This window comes from Periplaneta americana, chromosome 1 (assembly GCF_040183065.1).
Source record: "Periplaneta americana isolate PAMFEO1 chromosome 1, P.americana_PAMFEO1_priV1, whole genome shotgun sequence".
Taxonomy (NCBI): Eukaryota; Metazoa; Arthropoda; class Insecta; order Blattodea; family Blattidae; genus Periplaneta; species Periplaneta americana.
The window spans coordinates 20,855,883-20,881,500 of NC_091117.1; the positions used below are offsets into that span (position 1 = coordinate 20,855,883).

Genomic DNA, 25,618 nt, shown 5'->3' on the forward strand with positions numbered 1-25,618 from the left:
CTACTCAAATCTTCCACTTTGTCTCGACTTTTTTGTGACTTCATGTTCTTTAACAAAAACATCAAATGGCTAACAATAACACGAATTTATAGACACGTATAAAGCAGAATGTGTTAATATTTCATTGGGTCGCCCTGACAACTCAGATGTCAGAGTACTGATATAGTCTAGTATATACAGTCACGAAGCTTGAGTTGTGAGGGTACTAGGAACAATAGACTGTGCTGGTACTATTTCGCATTGTCTGTAATGAGATGATAGTAGCGATCCTAGTGGTTAGCAACTATCTATGGATGCATATTCTCTACGTATTGAGCTTCGTGACTGTATATACTAGGCTGTGGTACTGTCTTAAGAGGACTGCTGACCCGGGTTCGAATCCTAATGATGGCGGAGTCGTTTTTTTTTTACACACTCTTTAACATTTTTGGTCACATCGCGTGTGTAGAATCTTTTGGTATATCAGTAGGCCACTGAAATTGTTGAGTTTCTGTTTCTATTGTCGTGTGTTATAGATGGCTTGTGTTCATGTAAATGAATTTGATTTTATTAAAGGTTTACGATATTGGTGATTAAGGCGGTGATGAATCATGATAGGTTAATTTCCAATCCAGAATTTGCTTTCTGATTGAGGGAAACTATGAAAAACCCTAAGTTCAGGTTGGCCGGGCACAGGGTTTGAACCCGGAGCCTCCCGAATGCAAGTCTTAAACGTTACCATCAGAACCACTTTGCTCGATGAGTCGTATTTGTTGCGGACAAAGTCAAGGTTTCTGAGAGTTTCTCAGGATACTGCCTTTCCCGTTCTAATTCCACTGCCGTGCTTCGTTTTAATATCACTATTTCAATAGTATTCGCCTAAAACGGTGCGTTGTGATGTAGTATTGTGAGTGGTGTGCAGATGGCATTATTTGAAGAGGCATATAGTCAGTGTAGAAATAACTGTAAGAAAACTATATAGGCTACCAAGATCTAATGATAACAAACAATTAACAGACCTTGTTATTCATAAAATATAATTTACAATTTCAAAACACTAAGATTCAAAGGTAGGCCAATGATCAATACATAAGATAATTTATTTTAACTTTTAATATTTTTTATTACATATATTTTAACTTTATTTATTTACCAGTAATGTATTCAATTTTGAATGCAATATGGACCTGATGATGCTAAATGAAACGAAAACGTTTGTCCAAAAGAATATGTAATACATTAAGGTGTAATAAAAAGCATTCACCTACTGATAAGTAAAACTGAGATATTTAATAAGAAGTTTTGTTTCAACAATACTTATCTGAACAAAAATGACTTTGAAAAAAATAATAGAGGAAGGTAGGCTATTTGGGACGGGTTGGATGAGTTATACCTTTCGCAATGATCACATTGTGTTTCTACAATTTTGAAGTTTCACCGATAGGCCTAAATACTGGGTGTTCAGTTCAAAATGTGTCTTGGCTCGCTGTATGCCGTCATGTGGCTAGCTGATGAGCCTAGAGAATTCAATCTTCCTACACTTCCGCAGCTCAGGTGTATAATCTAAGAGGCAGAGAAGTTGGCTAGCAAGTACGTGCCGATACGTACAGTAACGCCGGTAGTGGCAGGAATGTGAACTGTTTGGAAATACGTACTGTCGGGATATGGGGAGAGGGTTAAGACGATTACTTACGTATTTGTTGACATTAACTTCGACGGTCAACATGGACACGGAGCATTTGATTTGTGTTGTGGAATGTTACCGTACGCAACCGATGATAACAAATACCCTGCGTACGACTTGCCGGCGCAAAACACAGTTCGAAAGAGGTTATGGTAGCACACAGACCGTACAGACCGCCATCTGTTGCTACGACGTTCAAGTTATACCGTACACGTTCTCAAGTTCAGATTGAAGAACGCCTTAAATAATAGGCAACTTCTCTAACATATAAACTGAAACTCGCTTCAAATCGGTGACCCAACAACAGTGACGTCATGACACACTTTGAAATGAACACCCAGTATAATCTCGAGAAATTACTTTAATTATACCTGAGTAACTTATGCGTGTTAACAAAATGTTCTACGTAGATGACAAGAATATATCTCTGCTGAGGGATATAATATTTTTAAAAATCTTGTGTAACATAAGCAATGCTCTAAATTATCAGTTTTAAATATCAATTTATGTTGTCAGTAACAAAAGGGTTACATTACGCGTTATTAGGAACCGGAAGTCTATGTTTGAGCCCGAATGGCCGCTTTCTTGTGGATATCGTGACTCTGCTATGTGGTGCCATCTGTCGACTCGGACTCTAGATTCAAGTTGCAATTAAGTTATGTTAGAACATCTTTTCGCCCTCCGAGAGCGTATTACGACCGCTAAGACTGATGCTATCTGTACGGAATACTAGATACATCCAGCTGCATCATTTTGGGTAGATAGGCTACCATTGAAATGATGTTAACGGGTATTGAATATACAATTGAAATGATAATGGATATTAAAATGGAGAATGATGGTGGAATATTGGAGAAAAACGGAAGAAACTAAGAAAAATCCGCAGAAACTTGGTTTTGTCTACCATAAATGCATAGAACACTTCATCGTCCGTTACTATGGGGAAAAGCTTAATGCATTACGTAAATGAAAAAAAAAAAAAAAAAAAAAAGTAATTTTCGTATAGTATAGACAAATTAGAGGGGGTGATGGGTGAAATTTTTATTTTCTACATTTTTCTAGCTACGTGCTTGATGTTTTATACACATAATCACGGTGTGATAGGTAATGCTGTGGTGAAGTTTTAATTCTGTGAGTCAAATAATTCCTGAGTTATTAACAAAAATATTTTGAAAAATATGCAGGTTTCAAAATGAAATGTGACTCAATTTTTCACCAAATGTTTGGCATTTTTTGCAAGTCCAGTGGCATTAGAAAAACATCACGCATTAGTTTTCATAGATCTTTACTACGATTTTTATAACCATTGCATACCTAAAAATATAAATTTTCCATTGCCACTATAAATATTTCATTTTTTTTTCTTTCAAAAAGTATTAATTTAATTATTGCCAATATCGCTCAGAATAGAAGACGGTGGCGAAAGTTTGTTGAGGCCCTTTGCTCCAGTGGAAGATACAGGAAATGATGATGTTGATGATGATGATTAATTTAATGAGAAAACCCATGCGCTGTTTTATTAACCACAGTGTATAGAACAAGCAGAAAGAGTTTCATGTTTCTAGCATCAAAATTGTAAGAGCCTTTACACTTCTAACCTGACGAAATGTGCTGAAAAAAATGTGTGAGAAAACAGCTTGTAAAATTACATGGTTCAAGGGTGCAGCCATTTATATGTTGCGTAATTTTTATGTTTTCAAGCGCTGCAGAGCATTGAAACTTGCTCAACATATAGGCTATAAATAAGAGATTGCTGTTTCATTTTTTACAAGAAAACAAAAATGCCATTTTTTACTGAAAATGACCAGAATTTAACCCATCATCCCCTTAAAAGAGTTTACTGAGGTAGAGAAGGGTATGATTTTTGCATGCTAGTATGTCAAAATGGTTACTTCAAACTGACAACTCAATCTTTGCTGCTACGATTCCTTTTAATCTTATAAACTGTTAATTAAGTTTTAATAAAAAGTTTTCTAGGAGTATCTCCCTCTAGCAACTCTAAATTAATTCCAAACTTAAGGGGACACGCTACTGAGATTTCTAATCTCCACACAATTTTGATTGTAAGTTTTTGAAATTTTAAAATCGAATAGATGTTGATGAGTTACATGTGCACAATTATTTTCAAAATTTTATGTTTAAAAATGTACTCGGAAAAAAATAAAATGTAAAAAAGTGTTTATAATTTTAGTAAACAAATATCTGGGTCTCATATAAAGATAATTTGTTTCTTAAACTTTTAAAATTATGCTAAGACTGCCTACAATGAAATGGTGCATGGGTTTGTTCCTAGTCAATACAGTTCATCAGTAAAAAAAAAAATTAACTTTTAAAACTGACCAAAATTGACGAAAACTCAGTAGCGTGTCCCCAGCGAATAGGGATTATAAAGAATGGACACTTCGCGTCGGTACCTTTGATGTAGCCGGACTGATTTCAATGACCTTCAAGCCAGCTAGAGCGTGAGATTCTGCTTTCTCCCTAGAGTTGGCGCTGACATCACACCAGCTAGCAGTCGACACAGCGGAAATATAACACATATAATTAATACATCTAGGTACATTATGTACCCAAATAAAATAAATTGGATCCATAAAATAATAAATCCGTCATTAATTGTAATGTCTAGACTCTGGAGTTCCTTTATAATGAGAGTTGAGACGTTGACCTCAACAACAATTGAAATATGTAATAATTTGATAGCACTGAAAATGGAAAAACGAAACTCTTATGAGAAGTAAAACCATATACCTATATTATATTATATATAAATATTAATCGAATTTGATACATAATTTTATAATGTATTATATTATTTTATAATATAATTTATTATATCTGAAATATAAAAAATTATTATTACAACTAGTTTGTCACTGAGAAATAAGGGAAAGCTGTTAACTTGAATTTATTTGAAGCAAAGCGTTACTGGGTTATGCAATAAGGTAGGTGATGTTTGGATCCTGTGTCTCAACTTTATTCTCAATTATTATCTTTGCATATGCTCGATTACACTAACCTCTAGCACTTGAAAGTGGAACTAAACGCCGCCACACAGAGAAACAAAACACAGGAAAATTCGTTCAGTGTCCATTCTTTATAATCCCTATTCGCTGGTGTCCCCTTAAATTCTGCTACTGAAATTTAATGGAAACAAAATCTATGAGCTACGATCCAGTACAGCTTCAGGCCATGACCTTCTACATTTTGTGATCGGGAATACGATCGTTGAGGTGAACGTTCATTTGTTTGTGGAAACAATTGCAACTGCTTCCGGAGGATTGTGATTCTTACGTAAGTGCTACAAAATTGATATATTAGAAATAGCGTGTTTTCCCTTCGATTTACTTACCTTTGACATTCGGTTTAGTGACGGTCCCTTAAAATTAATCGTTTCCTTCTTGAGCGCTGTCCCCTGACAGTCGATCCTATATTCACGTGCTGACGTATGGTCGACGCGTGTGGCGCATAACAAAGAGCTTGGATTATCCAGATAAAGCCCCGGTGTAATGTGGCAGGCCAGCCAGGGGTGCCACAATTTATTACTATAGCCTATAGCCACGTACCGTGGCTAACGAGAAAGACGGGCTACATGGCGACGTCACATACTTAGTCATAACATGGCCAACATTGAACAAGTTTATACAGGGACATCATTTTATTTTTATTAACATTTTTAATATTAACCTGGCTATACCTTTAGAGAATCGGAAACACCGTTTGCTACCCCCTTCGACGACTGTAGTTCGATGATACTGACGTAAAACACAAACAAATCACTTTACTACGTATAGGTAGGAGGGAGAGAATAGAAGAGGATAGAGGGGGAAGGACATATAGCAATTCAGTCATAACAGAACATTAGAAAGCAATCAAGAAATTCTCGGCAAAGAATACATTAATAGAAAAGAGTTATATGTATAAAGGGATGGTGGATCGAAAAACAGAAATGTGAAGGTCCACCATAACTGTGAATTGTAAAGTTGAATGACAAATAAATATAAATATCAATACTACGTATAGGAGGGAAGAAAAGTAGTTCATCCATTTACGTAAACTAGGAAATATCGCGATTTTGAGTTCGATCATTTTCATTAGGTTTATGTTTAATCAAAATACAGTACTGTACGAGTATTAACAATAAGTGTTTTTACTCACGAACTGAGTTATCCATGCGGACGTATTCATTATGCAGTTTATATTATACTGTCTTCAGCACATTAGCGTACAATATAGAGAATAAAGTTAAATTGAAAAATAATCATAATATGGATATTTAAACACATTTTTTAAAGTGGTGGCCGTTCATTTGGATACAAGCTTAGTTCTTTTGTGCATATTATCGCACTATAGACTATTGCATCTAATTCCAATTGCCAGTTTCGTCCTTTGTACTAGTAACTCATGTTGAAATAATTCTGTACCTACTCTATAAAAGAGTACCTTACGTACTGTAAATTCAATCATCACTTCTGCCCGACCCGCACAGCTAAAATTACTCAGACATGTTATCTACTGTCCGTCCAAGTCGTTATGCCGCAGGATCGTAGAAAGGAGGGAAATCACGTGACAGTTACTTAACGAGACCCTTTTATTTAAGTTATTTTAAACAGCTGTATAATATTACGTGAACGTCCAATTCCTAACATAAATTAATGTTTTCAGAAAAGAGCTAAGACAGCCCAGCTTTTACAGAGGGGCGAGCAGAAGCAGGTGGGGGAAATCGGGATGCGACGTAGGTAAACGGACAATACCTGTGCGAAAATATGATTCAATATTGAAAGCTCTTTCGTCACTGGAAAAAGCGAACATATTTCTGGAACTTACTATACTCACTAACTCAGTGCTGTTTACTATATGCAGCCTTGATTCTGTGTGGAGGACAGTTCGAACTTCATTAGTAGAAAGGGTGGGAGTGAAGTACATTCAAAAACTCAGGTACAATAAAAAGTGAAGCAAAAATAAAATGATGTCCCTGTATATAAATGCACATTTAACATGGGTTTAATATAGCAATTCCTTTGTTTTTTAGAATTTTGAACATGTATTTATATTAGGCGATTGTCAAGATGGCCATGACTAGACCATGATTTTCAATAAATCTTAGTATTAAACAATCTCTGATACGTGACTATCCATAATATCATATAGCAGAATCTATAACAAACATAACATAAATAATGTAAACGAATGTTAGGGAAGTTTTAATTAGGGATGATGAAATAAACAAGAAACGTTTTAATTAACGATGATGAAATAAAAAATAAACATGAATAATTTTAAAAGAAATAATTATTGAAAGTACAATTTTCAAATTTGAATGTTTTAGTGGTTGGTGGTTCAGTTGATGTTATATCGGACGCATGCGTAAAAGAAGTGAACTCGTTGATGTACATGGTGTATTCCTCAACTTATTCAGGATTTCCGAATGGTGCTCTTCATTTATTTGTAAATAGGGTTTCAGGGAAGTCAGGGAAGATGCATAGCTATGACCAGTGATCCTTATTAATTCTTGTTCTTGATTGCCAATGCGAGCATTATTTGAAACTGCTGTGCATCGACTGGAGTGGTTTGTAATTTTCTGTTTTTTTTTTTTTTTTTTGACGTCAAGACCAATGCAGTTTGAAATGTTGGCAAACAAAGAAACAAATGCTAGGGTAGTGATAAAAATAAACAAATGCTAGGGACGCGATAAAATTGTGCGATAAGCAGCCATGATTTGTTGAAAGACGTCCTTTCGTACCGCTTTATGGGTCATAAGTAGTGTGACGTAGTAAAAGTGTAATAGTCACCATAATTTCATTTAGACGCTAAATAATCTGAGTTGTTGATATAGCGTCGTAAAATACCATAACCCAATTTAAAAAATCACTTATATTAAGCTACATTGTTTATTACAAGTATAATTTTCAACTAATTTCAGTATAACTACAAAACAATTTTAGTATAACTACAACAGTTAAATATCGAGTCTTCTGTCGAGTTTGGAAACCCCTGTGTCTCTATGATAACAGCTGATAGGTGTTGTGCTTTCTTTAGAGCTAATACTCTTTGAGCAAATAATTAGAATAATGAATGGAGCCTTGTCGAAGGGGAGGCAGGCAGGCAGGCAAGCAGGCAGGCAGTCGCTTGGCCGCGTGGAGGCAATGGGTATCGCCTGCTGTCGCATATTCTCTTTCAAAAAGCCCAGGAATCGCGATCGGGAGATTCATGTGATGATCTTCCGCAGCGTCTTGGTGAGGAGGAACTCGAAGCTGCGCTCCCCGGCCACACAGGATTTCTCCAGCAGGTAGGCTCAGAAGCCACGTCAGTCACGTGGTTGCCGCTTGTTTACGAACCACGACATAGCCCACTCATACCCTCAGAATATCCGTGTCGCTGTCAACGAGGTTTTTGTAACCTTTCTGGTATTTTAATTAAATCTCGGGTTCGGTTTTCTTGTGCCAGTTTACCTTAATACAGTGTTTGAAGTCTGTGGCTCTTAGCCAAAACAGTGCTGGGAATTACAGCGATCTACAGTATGTTTTTGCGTCGTATAACGAATGTTTAAAATGGACACCTTTATATTAGTTGTCTGCTTCTAGTATTTTTAATGTATATAATAGTGTAATATCAATAACAAAATAATTATACAATAATTATAATTAAAATATGATTATACAAATAGTGCACATAAAAATATAATAATAATAATAATAATAATAATAATAATAATAATAATAATGATAATGATAATAAATTAAGCATGACTATAGTGAAAGTGATACAGCGTTTCTCCGCATCCAGATTTGTTTTCCGGCAGAGAAGAGGTTAGGCTATTTCCTTCATCTTCATAAGCTCTCCGTCTGTCAGTGTCTCTGGACTGTAGGCCTATTCTTATTGATGTGCGTTAAACGGTGGCCTTGAAAAATGTTAACTATATGATCAAGGAATCGTTTTTGGTTCATGTTCCTTGAGGAAGTGACGATGGAACAGGCCAAAAACTGAGAAAAATTATTATTATTATTATTATTATTATTATTATTATTATTATTATTATTATTATTATTATTATTATCGTACAGTGCATCAGTTATTCTTGGATTTCAAAAAGGCATATGACTCGGTTAAGAGAGAAATTTTATATGATATTCTTATTGAATTTGGTATTCCCAAGAAACTAGTTCGATTAATTAAAATGTGTCTCAGTGAAACGTACAGCAGAGTTCGTATAGGTCAGATGCGTTTCGAATTCATTGTGGGCTAAAGCAAGGAGATGCACTATCACCTTTACTTTTTAACTTCGCTCTAGAGTGTGCCATTAGGAAAGTCCAGGATAACAGAGAGGGTTTGGAATTGAACGGGTTACATCAGCTGCTTGTCTATGCGGATGACGTGAATATGTTAGGAGAAAATCCACAGACGATTAGGGAAAACACGGGAATTTTACTGGAAGCAAGTAAAGAGATAGGTTTGGAAGTAAATCCCGAAAAGACAAAGTATATGATTATGTCTCGTGACGGGAATATTGTACAAAATGGAAATATAAAAATTGGAAATTTAACTTTTGAAGAGGTGGAGAAGTTCAAATATCTTGGAGCAACAGTAACAAAATAAATGATACTCGGAAGGAAATTAAACACAGAATAAATATGGGAAATGCGTGTTATTATTCGGTTGAGAAGCTTTTATCATCCAGTCTGCTGTCAAAAAATCTGAAATTTAGAATTTATAAAACAGTTATATTACCGGTTGTTCTTTATGGTTGTGAATCTTGGACTCTCACTTTGAGAGAGGAACATAGGCTAAGGGTGTTTGAGAATAAGGTGCTTAGGAAAATATTTGGGGCTAAGAGGGATGAAGTTACAGGAGAATGGAGCAAGTTACACAACACAGAACTGCACGCATTGTATTCTTTACCTGACATAATTAGGAACATTAAATCCAGACGTTTGAGATGGGCAGGACATGTAGCACGTATGGACGAATTCAGAAATGCATATAGAGTGTTAGTTGGGAGGCCGGAGGGAAAAAGACCTTTAGGGAGGCCGAGACGTAGATGGGAAGATAATATTAAAATGGATTTGAGGGAGGTGGGATATGATGATAGAGACTGGATTGATCTTACTCAGAATAGGGACCAATGGCGGGCTTATGTGAGGGCGGCAATGAACCTCCGGGTTCCTTAAAAACCAGTGAGTAAATAAGTATTATTTTTATTATTATTATTATTATTATTAATTACTTAATTAATTAATTTAATCTGTCATAGTTAAGGCCAGTTAGTTGCCCTTCTCTTCCACCCAGCGAGACTCTAATTGTAATTGAATACAATAAATTGGCTTACAATAATTATTACATTAATATCTAGACCGTAAAACACCATGGAAGTGAATAATGAAAGTAAAATAAATATTGAAAGATAGATAAATAATGTTAGTGAGATAATAATAAACAATGGTGAGAAATAATAATACTTACTTACTTACAAATGGCTTTCAAGGAACCCGAAGGTTCATTGCCGCCCTCACATAAGCCCGCCATCGGTCCCTATCCTGTGCAAGATTAATCCAGTCTCTATCATCATATCCCACCTCCCTCAAATCCATTTTAATATTATCCTCCCATCTACGTCTCGGCCTCCCCAAAGGTCTTTTTCCCTCCGGTCTCCCAACTAACACTCTATATGCATTTCTGGATTCGCCCATACGTGCTACATGCCCTGCCCATCTCAAACGTCTGGATTTAATGTTCCTAATTATGTCAGGTGAAGAATACAATGCGTGCAGTTCTGCGTTGTGTAACTTTCTCCATTCTCCTGTAACTTCATCCCGCTTAGCCCCAAATATTTTCCTAAGCACCTTATTCTCAAATACCCTTAACCTATGTTCCTCTCTCTGAGTGAGAGTCCAAGTTTCACAACCATACAGAACAACCGGTAATATAACTGTGAGAAATAATAATAGTAATAATAATAATAATAATAATAATAATGAGAATATTTAAATATGTATTCTGTGATATATAGGCTATAACCACAGTCTAGTATATACAGTCAGAAAACTTGAGTTGTGAGGGTGCTAAGAACAATAGACTGTGCCAATGTCTGTAATGAGGCGATATTAGCGATCCTAGTGGTTAGCAACTATTTATACTACGTATTGAGCTTCGTGACTGAATATACTAGACTGTGCTAAAACCATTAAACATTAAGAGTGCTATTCATAGACATTTCGCTAGCCCGCGCTACGAGCGTGCTAAACTAGCCCCGGCTATCGACTGGTTACGGTACAGGATTCATATCATATCATTTCGCTAACACTGGTTTATGAATACGGCCTTGAGAAACTTATTATTGTTAACAGAATTGTTTGGAAAATATTTCCTTAGTCTATTCTTAAATTGGTTTGATGTCTGACAGTCCCTGACATTACTCGGTAGGGAATTCCAAAGCCGAGGAACAGCCACAGTGAAAGATAAATAAGAGGATGTTTGGTGGGAGGGAATGAATAATATTGAGGAGTGTTGTGATCGTGTGTCTAGGTTATGGTGGGAGGATAAATTAAAAAAAAAAAAAAACGAGACGCAAGATAGACAGGAGTGGAGAAATGCAATATGTGAAAGAGGAGGAAAAGACGGTGGATTTTCCTACGATCTTCTAGATGGAGCCAGAACAACATTTCGAGGGATGGTGTTACGTGATCAGCCCGGCAAATATTGCAGACGAAACGGACACACATATTATGAACACGTTACTGTCATCATTATGACATACTCAGAGAGTGGAAAGTTTTAACATGTTCAGAAATAAAACCTTAGTGTCAGGGAGGTGAATTCACATATTGAAAGAATATTTTGTGATTTGTGTAAAGCATTTGAGTGTATGAACACGTTACTGTCATCATTATGACATACTCAGAGAGTGGAAAGTTTTAACATGTTCAGAAATAAAACCTTAGTGTCAGGGAGGTGAATTCACATATTGAAAGAATATTTTGTGATTTGTGTAAAGCATTTGAGTGTATGAACACGTTACTGTCATCATTATGACATACTCAGAGAGTGGAAAGTCTTAACATGTTCAGAAATAAAATCCCAGTGTCAGGGAGGTGAATTCATATGTTGAAAGAATATTTTGTGATTTGGCTATAGCATTTGAGTGTGTAGCGGCTAACATTACAAAACATGCTAATGTTAAAGTGTAGCTCTGAAAGAGAACATGATACCAAATTGGGTAATTATTTTCTTCTTTGCCAAATTGAATGTTGGTCAGTATGGCGGACATCATCGAGAATCAATGACAGGTTAGGTGTGGTTTGTTTAGGTTTTTGGTTCGCCTTGCATATTATACGTTTTTGGTAGGCATACCAAAAACCTGAACAAACCAAACCTAACCTGTCACTGATCCTCGATGATGTCCTCCATACTGATCAATGTCCAATTTGGCACAGAAGAAAATAATTACCCCAAATTGTTATATTGTTTTACAGGACCCTTCTGTGTTTTTTAATTTTTGTACCCTTGTCTGTTACGATCGTTTTAGTAGTTGCAAATGTGTTGTATTTTCTTTATATTTTTGTTATTGTTGTTCAAAGTAAAATAATATTAATTTTAGTGCTTTCGAGTTTTCATTTCGGCCTTACCATTTCGGCCAGTTTGAAATCACTTCAGTCTAAACTTCAGGCAAACACTAATTCAAACAAGAACGTAAGGCACGTCATGAAATGCTTTCTTTTCGGAGCCTGATCTTCGCTGCTTTTGATTTAACCCTGTCAGGAATTTTGGCCAAGAAGGTCGTTAATTCACGTAAGTGCGCTATGTAAGAAGGAAAATTTAGTAGATACTATTTGTTTTGGGTTTCTATGTTTGCGTTGCCGAAATATCCGAAAAGCCTAACAATCAGTTTACTTAAATATAGAACGGAGAAAAAACCAGACAACGGCGGATACTTTTAAAGTACGGGTAGTATATGAAAATATACAGAAGATATTTCGTTTATATGACGTCATTCCATTTTTGGCCAATGAAGTGTAATGAAATTTTGAATTGCAACCAATCACAGTCATACATCGCGATAATTTCTGCAGCTCGATTTATCACTATAAATTTATCGCATGGTCGTTCTTTTGTTTAGTCAGTGTCGCCAACTGTTTCCACGTAAATCTATGAGCATGAATCCATTGTACTAAATAAAGTGCGAAATCATACTTCCACATCTAAATCTTCATCTTCTAATTCCATGTCCATTGTATCTAAAGAAAATGACACTCCTTCACAACAATTGTTCATTTAGTTAATATATTAATCAGGTTATTTGTAATTACACTATAACATGTTTAAATTAAATCATGATTTCAGCAGATAATGAAAACGTATTTCTGTTATAATAACAAAAGAAAAGCGCAGTACATGTAATTAACATTTTTAAACCTGTATTTCGCTTTTCTGAATTGGCATTACTGAATAACATTCAATTTCTTGATTACAGTAATCGTTATTCATCTATTTCGAATTCACAATATCTGAATAGGTTAAGATTCTTAAATATAGGATTATTAAAATTTTGTGAGCGAATTTGAGAGGTATATTTACATTTTTATTATTTTATTCACGAAATAGTCCTGTCTCGTGACCAGAATATTGTACGAAATGGAAATATAAAAATTGGAGATTTATCCTTCGAAGTGGTGGAAAAATTCAAATATCTTGGAGCAACAGTAACAAATATAAATGACACTCGGGAGGAAATTAAACGCAGAATAAATATGGGAAATGCCTGTTATTATTCGGTTGAGAAGCTTTTATCATCTAGTCTGCTGTCAAAAAATCTTACAGTTAGAATTTATAAAACAGTTATATTACCTGTTGTTCTGTATGGTTGTGAAACTTGGACTCTCACTTTGAGAGAGGAACATAGGTTAAGGGTATTTGAGAATAAGGTGCTTAGGAAAATATTTGGGGCTAAGCGGGATGAAGTTACAGGAGAATGGAGAAAGTTACACAACGCAGAACTGCACGCATTGTATTCTTCACCTGACATAATTAGGAACATTAAATCCAGACGTTTGAGATGGGCAGGGCATGTAGCACGTATGGGCGAATCCAGAAATGCATATAGAGTGTTAGTTGGGAGGCCGGAGGGAAAAAGACCTTTGGGGAGGCCGAGACGTAGATGGGAGGATAATATTAAAATGGATTTGAAGGAGGTGGGTTATGATGATAGAGACTGGATTAATCTTGCACAGGATAGGGACCGATGACGGGCTTATGTGAGGGCGGCAATGAACCTTCGGGTTCCTTAAAAGCCATTTGTAAGTAAGTAAGTAATAGTCCTAATAAAATGTCACTCGAGGTCTGAGATTTCTCAAATAAATTTACTCGCTTTGCACGTGGATTTATCGAAAATCTCAGATCTCTTGCGACATTACTGTAGATAATTTTAGTTTTATTGTCCTCCTTAATTTTCACGTACATTTTATAATTTTGTTGCGCATTTTATTATATTTTGACACAGTATTTCTGAATCTTTTTGATGCTGAAAACCTCTCTTTTCCTTACATTTCTTTTGTGCGGGTCCCTAGCCTAAGGTATAGAATAAAAGGTAGAACATAATGTGCATTTCGGAATGAGTTAAGAAAAAAACAATTTGATTATGGTTTTATTTAACGCTAAATAGTCGGATGTTTAAATTTTCGTGGAACAACTTTTTAAAGTTATTAATTTATTATATGCCTAACTTTTTTTTTTTTTGTGCGTGGTTCCATTAACTGCTCTTAAGATTCCAAAGGAACCGAGACCCATCGGTTTGAGAATCACTGTTAAAATACAGAAGTCTTTAAGAAGAAATATTAATATTTTTGTTTAGAATTTTAGAAATTTACTAATCCTAATTACCAACATAATATGCGAGAAGCCCAGAAGGAAAATATACTATATTATCAATTATTGAACCATTTAAGAAACACCCCGCAACATAAAGATGAGATGTGGTAAATAAGCAAGACATTATTGTTAATACTGTATTATTATTATTATTATTATTATTATTATTATTATTATTGTTATTATTATTATTATTATTATTATTATTATTATTTCAGTACCCTCTTTGATAATATCTGGCATTAGTTGGCAACACTGAAGAGACTGCCAAATTAGACTTTTAGGATCTACACTTACGTGATCCTCACTATACCAATAATGCATAACACAATATCAATATGGCGGTTGCTGTCGTCTACGATACGACGAACTTTTTGGTTGATTTCGAGTTCGTTATTTTTTTTCTGGTTATTATATGCTTATATAAGTTGTGTTAACTCTCGCTAAGTTGTTTTATATTTTATTTTATCAATTTTTAGTTATTATTTTATTATTATTAATATTTTATTCTATTATTATTATTATTATTATTATTATTATTATTATTATTATTATTATTATTATTATTATTATTATTATTATTATTATAGTTATGAGAGAAAATGTGAATATTTTAATTGTCAAAATCTATATGCTAGACGCCATGAGCTAGATTATCTGTTCTTTTGTAAAGTCCTCAAAGGTGATATATCCTGTGACTCTTTCTTAAACAATATTACCTTACGTATTCCAACAAAAGATATGAGAGCCCACAAACTTTTCTATATTAGAAATTCGAAATTTCTTTCACCAGTCTCCAGATGCATTAAAAATGCCAACATGCATGGCTGCGAATTCGTTCCCTTCAATGTATAGACTTTGTTTGCTCTTGGCAACGATTTATCATTTATGTATTATTTTAGGCATTATACTCAATTAACATTGTCTCATAGTATTCTTAGTTATCCATTCATCGTCATTATTGTAATTAATTGTAATTATATTTATGTGTAATAATTATTTTTGTTTTAGGTTTTTTTGTTATATTTGTGCTGAACTGTAATTGGCCACTGGCTGTTGTACAGCACATTAAATAAATAAATAAAAAATAAATAAATAAAATAAATTATTATTATTATTATTATTAACTTGTATTACTATCTTTGTATTATCTCCGTCACTGTTATCCTATTATTATTAGTAGTATTATTGTTATTATTATTATTATTATTATCATTATTATTATTATTATTATTTCAGTACTCTCTTTGATGAGATCTGGTATTAGTTGGCAACACTGAAGAGACGGCCAAATTAGACTTTTAGGAACTTTTTTTTTAGTAAATTATTTTACGATGCTTTATCAACAGCTTAGGTTATTTAGCGTCTGAATGAGATGAAGGTGATAATGCCGGTGAAATGAGTCCGGGGTCCAATACCGAAAGTTACCCAGCATTTGCTCGTATTGGGTTGAGGGAAAACCCCGGAAAAAACCTCAATCAGGTAACTTGCCTTTAGGAACTACACTCACGTGATCCTCACTATACCAATAATGCATAACACAATATCAGTATGGCGGTTGCTGTCGTCTATGATACAACGAACTTTTTGGTTGATTTCGAGTTCGTTTTTTTTTTCCTGGTTATTATATGCTTATATAAGTTGTGTTAACTCTCCCTAAGTTGTTTTATATTTTATTTTATCAATTCTTAGTTATTATTTTATTATTGTTAATATTTTTATTTTATTATTATTTATTAATTAGTATTACTATCTTTGTATTATCTCCGTCACTGTTATTCTATTATTACTATTATTGTTATTATTATTATTATTGTTATTATTATTGTTATTGTTACTATTATTTCTATCATCAACACTATTATTGATGTCTGTAAAATTTATGTAGACTCTACTGGACTGTACCCGAGCACAAGCATATGCTCATTTCGAGCATCTATTCAAATGTACCATTTCAAATGTAAATTACGAATACATTTGAATAAATATGAATAAATTATTCTCATAATTGACAATATCAGCGGTTTCCAGCTAAACGCAGCATTGTTTTACAATCAGCAGAGGAAGATGAACTATTGAATTCTATAATGCGGGTATATTTATGTATTATTGGTGACACTGACTATTATTTTCGCCAGCATAAACTGGGTTCAAAGATACTGTGTACGTGTGATCCCCCTTGTGGTGAGTTCAGCAAGCTGTGTTTTGGTATGTCGTGTTCGTTAGAAAATCTCGGTATCAAGCTTGAAAATTTAGACGCAATGGCTGAGCAGACCGACGCACAAGAAGCCAATTCCGCCCGTGCTTCGTTCCAGAATCAATAAGAACACAGAGTCGGCCGAGAGCAGCATCAAATTGAGAGATACAGAAAAATTGCGAACACTGTATGTCATATCTATTACATTGCTCGCCCAGGCTGTTTATTTTCATTGAGAAGTATAGGGAAAAACATCGTGATTTTTAAATAAAATTCCAGTTTTATTGTTTCACGATGTTAATTGTATACTTTCTTATATAGAAGTTGTTCACCTGCTGTGGCGTAACGGTTAGCATGTCTGACCGTGAAACGAGCGGGTCCGGGTTCAAATCCTGCTTGGAATAAGTTACCTAGTTGAGGTTTCTTCTGGGATTTTCCTTAACCTATTAATAGCATATGCTGGGTAACTTTCGGCGCTGGACCCTGGACTCATTTCGCTGGTATTATCATCTTCATCTCATTCAGACGCTAGATAACCATAACGGTTGATAAAGAATCGTAATATATATGTATACACATATACACACAACTATATGGAGGTTGTTTTTGGTGTTCTGACTTACTCGTCTCTTTGTCTTGAATAGGGCTACAGTTTTTTCTCCTAAACTACAGGACTGATTTTATTCATACTCAACATTATTGCACAGTAGCCTAGATCGTGATAAAAGCGAATAAAAATATTAATTCATAGTTCTGCCTAAGGTCAGCTCTTTCACCGCAAACCCAGCATTTTCCAATATCCTATTTTCCGTCTTCCTCTTAGTCTCCGCATTCATTCATTCATTCATACATAGTGTTTTGCCCAAGTGTAGGTCTTTCACTGCAAACCCAGCATTCGCCAGTCTTTCCTATTTTCTGCCTTCCTCTTTGTCTCCTCATATGATCCACATATCTTAATGTCGTCTCTCATCTAATATCTACTTATGCCGATGATGATGATGATGATGATGATGATGATGATGATATGTGAATTAATGATGACTAAATGAGTCCAAGATCCAACGCCGAAAATTAACCAGCAATTCTGCTTCAATTGGTTGAGGGAAAACCACGGAAAAAACCTCAACCAGGAAATTTTATTCATCCCGACTGGGACTCGAACCCGGGCCCTCTGCGTAAGAGACCAGCATGATGACCCCCTACACCACAGAGCTGGTTTCGTTTTATTTAGGTAATTGTTTAAGTAGTATTTTTAATGTTATTACACGTTGTTTAAATGCATAAGTTTTGAATGGAATTTTGTCAACTGATATTAATCCTATTATCTAATGATAGAGAGTTCATTTGTTTTTATATCCGTGCTATTGTTCAACTTGAAGTCGTACTATGTATGTCAAATATTGTACATTCATGTCAATTGAAAATATTGTGTAAATGCGTACGTTTTGACACTGGAAAACGACTCGTCATTATTTTCGTAAGCTAGTTGTAAGTTGCTACACCTGTGGGAATAATGGATGTTCAGCTAAAATTCTCTTTTGCATGTCAAGATAATTTAATTGAAACATAAAGGCAAGGAAAAATATTTTAATCAGTATCACTGTTTAATTTGTATTTCAAAAACTGCAGTGTAATTTGAAAACGCTATTTAAGTACGTACATTTTGGCAGTGCGTGTAGGAAAAGCAGATTGCATGAAACTTCGGAATGTATGACGTGCTGCAAGTGATAACAAGCTGTGTGACGTCGCAGGCCCATCACGTGCTCTAGAGATAATGTGTATTGGTGACAGTAAGTTGGAGGAAGAAAAGTCTGTTCTGTGCTTCGAAATTCGATTTTCAACGTTACTTGCTTGCATTGATGATCAAGTTATCTGGAAATCGCAGGATCCAGGGACTTTTCAAAGTTTCTTAGAAGAGAAACAACAGCAACTTTAACAGAAAACGTGGGAGGAAGGGCGCAACATGAAGGCTCCGTAAGTTATCTCGACTCCATCATGAACATGTCGTTTTATAATGCAGGTGAAAATACCGCGTTCATCAAGGTGCGTTTTACAAAGTTCTGAGAATCTGTTAAAATTTAATTCAATCTGCTGCGGAGTGTTGTTATTCTTTTGTTTTCGCCAGACCTTGACACTGTCGCTTGTTGCGTGACGACCCCCCTCTCCGCGCCTGCGTTATAGGATACTTAATATAACTGCTAATTACATTATGTATGAGAACTGGGGTCATGGATGTCACACGGACAAAGATATTTTGTACCAGATTAGTAGCAGGATTTGCATAGTGAATCTCAAGTATCTTTGCGGCGTTTTACGTAAAGTAATGACTATTTTGCGACATTTCTGGAGTACAATGTTTGTGTTACGTGCTGTGCCGACACAGTATCGATCTCCGCAAGGAATTACAGCTTATAGCGTGTTTCATGCAGTCTTCCGTGCTGTTGGTGAGATTTGGCGACTTCAGTCTCCAGTTCAATAGTGCGTAATTGTTGGGGATAGCAAAATACACGTAGCCATCATAATATATAGGCTAAGCAGGGCCAGATTTTTTTCGGTGAACGTTTTTCAGATTCTTCGTGAAAAAATGAATTAAATAAAATATAATAGTTATGGTTAAAATGTGACAAGAATTTTCTGAAAATTTCGTCATTTTTTTCTTTCACCATGTAATAATACACGCTCATACACAATCTTAATTAGCAATAAACTTATACACAGCATTGTATTTGCAACATTCATGGAGAAATAAAGTTGTTGATAATAATAATAATAATAATATTATAATACAGTAATAATAATAGTAATAATAATTTATTTATTTATTTATATTTAATGTGCTGTACAACAGCCAGTGGCCAATTATATATAGTTCAGCACAGACAATAACAAAAACAATAGCAATGATATAAATTACAATAAAAGTATAATAATAATAATAATAATAATAATAATAATAATAATAATAATAATAATACAGTAATAATAATAGTAGTAATAATACAGTAATAATAATAATAATAATAATAATATCAGCGTTTTTTCTGGCGGAACGGTATCTTTTGTTACATCTTTCATTATAGAACCGAAAAATGTGTTAATAATTACAGTATGTGTTTCTTGAACTCCTCTTGAATCTTGAAAGTCTTAAAGATGGACAAAAAATAGTTTAAAAAGACAAAATTCCCATACGTTGGACAGCAATTTTCCCGTCCGCTATAATATATTCTACACAGAGTTCCACCACCCTTTTCCCCAGAAGAAAACACTGATAATGATGATGATGATAATAATAATAATAATAATAATAATAATAATGATAATAATAATGATAAATGTGGAGTAACGGTTAGTGTGTCTGACTGCGAAACCAGGTGGCCCGGATTTGAATTCCGGTCGGGCAAGTTACCTGGTTGAGGTTTTTCCGGAGTTTTCCTTCAACTCAATATGAGCAAATGCTGGGTAACTATCGGTGCTGGATCCCGGACTCATTTCACCTGCATTATCACTTTCATTTCGTTCAGACGCTAAATATCTTGAGACATTATAATACAGCGTCTTAAAATAACCCACATTATTATTATTATTATTATTATTATTATTATTATTATTATTATTTAGTTTATTTATTTACTTATTTATTTAATTATTTAGACCTATTTATTTATTTATTTATTTACTGTGCTGTACAACAGCCAGACGCCAATAACAGTTCAGCACAAAGCATAATAATTACAGTATGAGAAAATTGATAATGACAAAATAATAATAAAAGTGCATAAAATAATTATTACATATAAAGATAATTAAAATTAATGACAATGAATAGACGGAATAATGGATGATGATGATGATAATAATAATAATAATAATAATAATAATAATAATAATAATAATTGTATCCTTTGTACATCAACCTTATAGTTACTTATCTCACTGTCTGTGTCAGTGACATAGGCAGAGGAGGAATCACCGGTCTGAAGTTCCCCCATTTTTCAAGGAATATTTTAAAATGTTATTAGATTTAAAGCATGAAGAAACATTCAATCATTGGCTTTGCGAAAGTGACACTGGACGAAAAATATTGTTTGACTCTTTCTATCGACAATGACCCATATTTAGAATAACAAATCCGTTATAATTATTTCTACTGACACGTTATTTTAAAATGACCGATGATTTTCAAAGAAATTATTAAGCTACCGTTCTCTACGCAGTAACTTGTTTAAGTACGAATTTATTTAGAATCGCCATCTGTTGATTCACTCTGCAATGACGGAGAATATATTTTGTTTTAAATATAACATTTGAGGAGTCTAAATAGATTTTAAATTTCATTGTATTGAACAATAAATATTATAGTCTTTTAAATATGTTGCATGTAAGTTATGAACAAATTTGCTAAGTAATGTTTCCAAAATTTGTCCTCCACTCATCTTAATTTCCTGGCTACGCCACTGGTCATTCTTAAAAACTCAATCGTCAGTGGTTCTGTGGACCATTACTCGTAAAGAGAATAATAAAATTCCAAAATAATTTGTCTCTCTAGTCGTATTTTTTCGCAGCTGACATCTTCAAAACTAATATAGGCATACTGTATTTGTTTAAAATTAATTTTTAAATGCCTTTTTTTTTTTTTTTTTTTTTTCGTTTTTATCGCAGGAATAGTTCATTTTCGCAGAAAATCCGCGACAAATTTACTGCCATAAATCTGTCACACCTGTATGTGATAAAACCTGAATATAACTTGGTGAATCTCTGTCATATTTCGCATGTATCGTTAATAATAAAAAAACTAGGCCCTGCATATAAGACATAATACATTATATATAATATTGAAAGGCAGCATTGTTGCCTTTCATGGAATATGGTGCATAAACAAAGCCATCTGGCTTCCAAATGATCAATGTAGAAAAACAAGGTCAGTCAGCTGTTTTCTTATCTACGTCATTTTTTGCAGGCTCTTCTCTTAGAGATTTTTTTGACTAGTCATCAACTCATGTGTTGAGGGTCACGTATGATTTCCTTTCGCTCACACAATCTAAATGGTGTACAGTATGGTATTTTGAAGTGTGTTACTTCATACCGAAACATGTAAGCCTAGGATCCTATGAGACTTAGGTTAGACATCGCTTAGGTGTGCAACTTTCTTCACTATGTTAAAATCTTTTCAATCATCACAACTTTACTGTCCCTTCATTTTGTTTTGCTGTCATGAGAAGGATATGACATGAATATTAATGACATAACCACGTTAGTTAAGAAATAACGCACCAATTTTGAACTCATTGTTGTAATTGAAGATGAGAGCATTTTAAGCCTAGTTTTTTGTATTACAAAATAACATCCTGGCAAAAATATTCTATCATTAATTCATAGTATTCTGCCCAAGGGCAGGTCTTTCACTGCAAATTCAGCTTTCTCCAAATTTTCCTATTTTAATGCCTTCATCTTAGTCTCCGAATATGATCCATATAAATCTTGTCTATCATCTGATATCTTCTTCTATCTTGAACTCTTCTCCCGTTCACCATTCCTTCCAGTGCATCCTTAAGTAGGCAGTTTTTTCTCAGTCAGTGACCCAACCAATTCCTTTTTCTCTTCTTGATCACTTTCAGCATCATTCTTTCTTCACCCACTTTTTCAAACACAGCTTCATTTCTTCTGTCTGTCCATTTCAGACTCTCCATTCTTCTCCATATCCACATTTCAAATGGTTCTAGTCGCTTCACTTCGTCGTCATGCCCATATTTCTGCCCCATACAGTGCCTCACTCCACATAAAGCACATCACTGGTCTTTTCCTCAGTTATTTTTCCAGAGGTCCGCAAAAGATGCTCCTTTTTAATATTATTATCATTATTACTATTATTGTCATTATTATTATTATTATTATTATTATTATTATTATTATTATTATTATTATTATTATTATTATTATTATTATTATTATTATTATTATTGATAAAATTAACCCACAACTGAAACTGTGTTAACCCTTTCCGCTCCAGTCTATATATTTGGAATCACGAACATTTTCTGTAATCTCTGACTCATATGATTTGCCTGATGATTCCATTTGGTATCACTAGAAGTATAGTCCCGTCGCTTTATTTCCGGCAGCCAATCACGTTGCAGGTCGGCTACATTTAAACGTGTGCGTCTTGTGATTCGCTGATGAAGACGTTAAGCATTTCCTAAGGCTCGATAAATACTTAATATAATCGCCCGCCATTTTGGCTTTTTCGTTGGCGTTCGCAGAAAGCACACGAGGACGTTATTTGCCGCTCAATTATTTGCTGAATTACAGTGCGTTTGATTTATTATCATAGGAGCTACGACATGATAATGTTTAACGGTGTGGCAAATAGATTCCTCGATAGCTCGGCAACGAAAGAACAAAAATGGCGAACGATAGTACCTACCTAGACTTTATAGAGCCTTCACTTCCTAAGACATAAGCAAAAAGGAGGAGTCACGTCGGGAATAACAGCGTCGCGACTATACTACTACTGCTACTACTACTACTACTACTACTACTACTACTACTACTACTACTACTACTACCATTATTATTATTATTATTATTATTATTATTATTATTATTATATAATTGATAAAATTAACCCACAACTGAAATTGTGTTAACCCTTTCCGCTCCAGTCTATATATTTGGAATCACTAACATTTTCTGTAATCTCTGACTTATGTGATTTGCCTGATGATTCCATTTGGTATCACTAGAAGTAGTTTCGTTCTTTAACGATAGATTAAAGGTGCTCGAACTATCAAAATGTCTAACTAATCAGAAAAAAATACCTGTGAATTATCTGAAATTAAATAAAAAATTGTTTTACAAATTAGCCTAATTTCTGATTATTATTGGAAATAAGAACAGTGATTGTGCCTTTGAATATCCCCAATGTTTGATTTTCTCACACGTACCAACATCTATGTAAGATTTTACCCCTTAATATTTCCAAGGAAGAAATTTAAGAATTGTTACATATCTTATACAGCAAGTGGTGCATATCAAAGCTCTCCATATCCGTGTTGTTAAAAATCATCATACTTCTGAGTGGAGTAATGTTTGTAGCTTTCATATTTCAGGGTGTAATACCCATAATAGGTAATTAGTTCTGCCTACATGCACGTCTGTTAGACATGTGGGATAAAAACGGCTGTGTGACAACAAAGTGCAAGGTGGCAGCTTAATTCCATCGGATTGATGCAGGACCCTTGTTCTTGCACCTTGCATTCAGGAAGTCCATCCTTCCTGTCTGAGGTTTGTTACTGTATGTCGCAGTTCCCTTGTTTGCACAAAGAGGCAAACATAATGTATACACACGTCTTTGTTTTATTTTCTTAATCTTGTTTCTTTCTTTCTCTGTTTTTGTCCATTCTCCTTCTGTTTTTCTATTGTTTCTTTTTACTTCCCTTCTCTTCGTACTTAACTTTTTCGTCCCTTCCTATTTTCTTTCTTTCTTTCTACATTCGTGTCTTTTTCTTCTTCTTTTTTGTATTTCATTTTTTTTCCTTGTCTCCTTGCTTTATTTATTTTTCTCCCTTTCCTTCTTTCATTTACTTTTTCATCGTACTTCATTATTTTCCATGTAGGCAGCAGTTGACAACTTGTAGAACAGGAGTTTTAATTTCTGAACGATATAATTTTGAATAATTTGTTTATTGAATAATTTGTTTATAGTAATCTCAGACCTCGAGTGACATTTATTAGGACTATTTCGTGAATAAAATAAAAATGTAAATAATATAGGCCCTATCCCTAAAATTCGCTCACAAAATGTTAATAATTGTATATTTATGAATATTTAACCTATTCAGACATTATGAAGTCGAAATAGATGAATAACGATTGCTGCAATAAATAAATTGAATGTTATTCAGTAATGCCAATTGAGAAAAGCGAAATACAGATTTAAAAATGTTAATTATATGTACTGCGTTTTTCTCTTGTTATTATAACAGAAATACTGTACGTTTTCATTACCTGCTGAAATCATAATTTAATTTAAACATTTTATAGTAGAAAATTACAAATAACCTGATTAATACATTAATTAAATGAACAATAATTGTTATGAAGGAGTGTCATTTTCTTTAGATACAATGAACATGGAATTAGAAGATGAAGATGAGGATGTAAATGTGGAAGTAGGATTTCGCACTTTATTTAGTACAGTGGATTCATGCTCATCGATTTACGTGGCGACACTGACTAAACAAAAGAACGACCATGCAATAAATTGATAGTGATAAATCGAGCTGCAGAAATCATCGCGATGTATGACTGTGATTGGTTGGAATTCAAAATGTCATTATACTTCATTGGTCGAAAATGGAATGACGTCATATAAACGAAATAGTCATCATAAAGAGGGGGGTGGTTTTTAGGTGTGAAAATATTTTTTCATAAACTTTTTAATGAACTGTTTACTAATTGCTGTTTCAAATTATATGTATATCTCCGGTATGGCATATCATATTGAAATATTTCACTTTGTACTCCGCTGATTTCTTTTCAAATGCTGGCGAGGGGGAACCCTCCTTGTACAGTAGTGGCAAAAAAACCGGACCGACCCTTATAGCTGATTTCAGAGCCTTGTTCACTCCAGAGCGTCGGTGCATATTCCTTGGACCCGAAACCATCTGTGCAGTTGAATAACAGCCACGCAGCTGGTTACTGTTTTCGTCTTCATTGAATGGCTGAGATGCTTGGGACGCGCCGTTATCGTGCAAACGGTCGCAGGTTCGATTCCCGTGGGAGGAAATTTTTTTAAGTATACGACAGTAATATTCATTGTCACAGCTCATGGACCTAATTTCATTTTAGTGAAACAAAATGTGGATTATTTGGCCTAAAAATATTTATTTGGAAGATGC

The 25,618-nt window shown here is 34.3% G+C and overlaps 1 protein-coding gene and 1 long non-coding RNA gene across 7 annotated transcripts in view; one reads left to right on the plus strand and one right to left on the minus strand.

Annotated features, from left to right (window-relative positions):
* Positions 1–5,215, minus strand: part of LOC138713082 (uncharacterized) — a 91,355-nt gene extending 86,140 nt beyond the window's left edge. The window contains exon 1 of the long non-coding RNA XR_011335789.1: positions 5,016–5,215. This is a non-coding gene — a long non-coding RNA (uncharacterized lncRNA). The remainder of the gene's footprint in view (positions 1–5,015) is intronic.
* The window catches only part of wnd (wallenda), a 199,052-nt gene that overhangs the window by 114,360 nt on the left and 59,074 nt on the right, over positions 1–25,618 (plus strand). For 4 of the 6 annotated variants that reach the window (XR_011335770.1, XM_069844607.1, XM_069844746.1 and 1 more), the window contains exon 1: positions 7,788–7,952. The exons of 1 other annotated variant lie outside the window; for it this stretch is intronic. Coding sequence is in view for 4 of the 5 variants with exons in the window: in XM_069844607.1 (XP_069700708.1) it covers positions 7,810–7,952 (143 nt within the window). In the remaining variant the exon portion in view is untranslated. Of the gene's footprint in view, positions 1–7,787; positions 7,953–18,491; positions 18,696–25,618 lie in introns of those variants that run through there. One more of the 6 variants, XM_069844666.1, reaches the window with a different exon arrangement.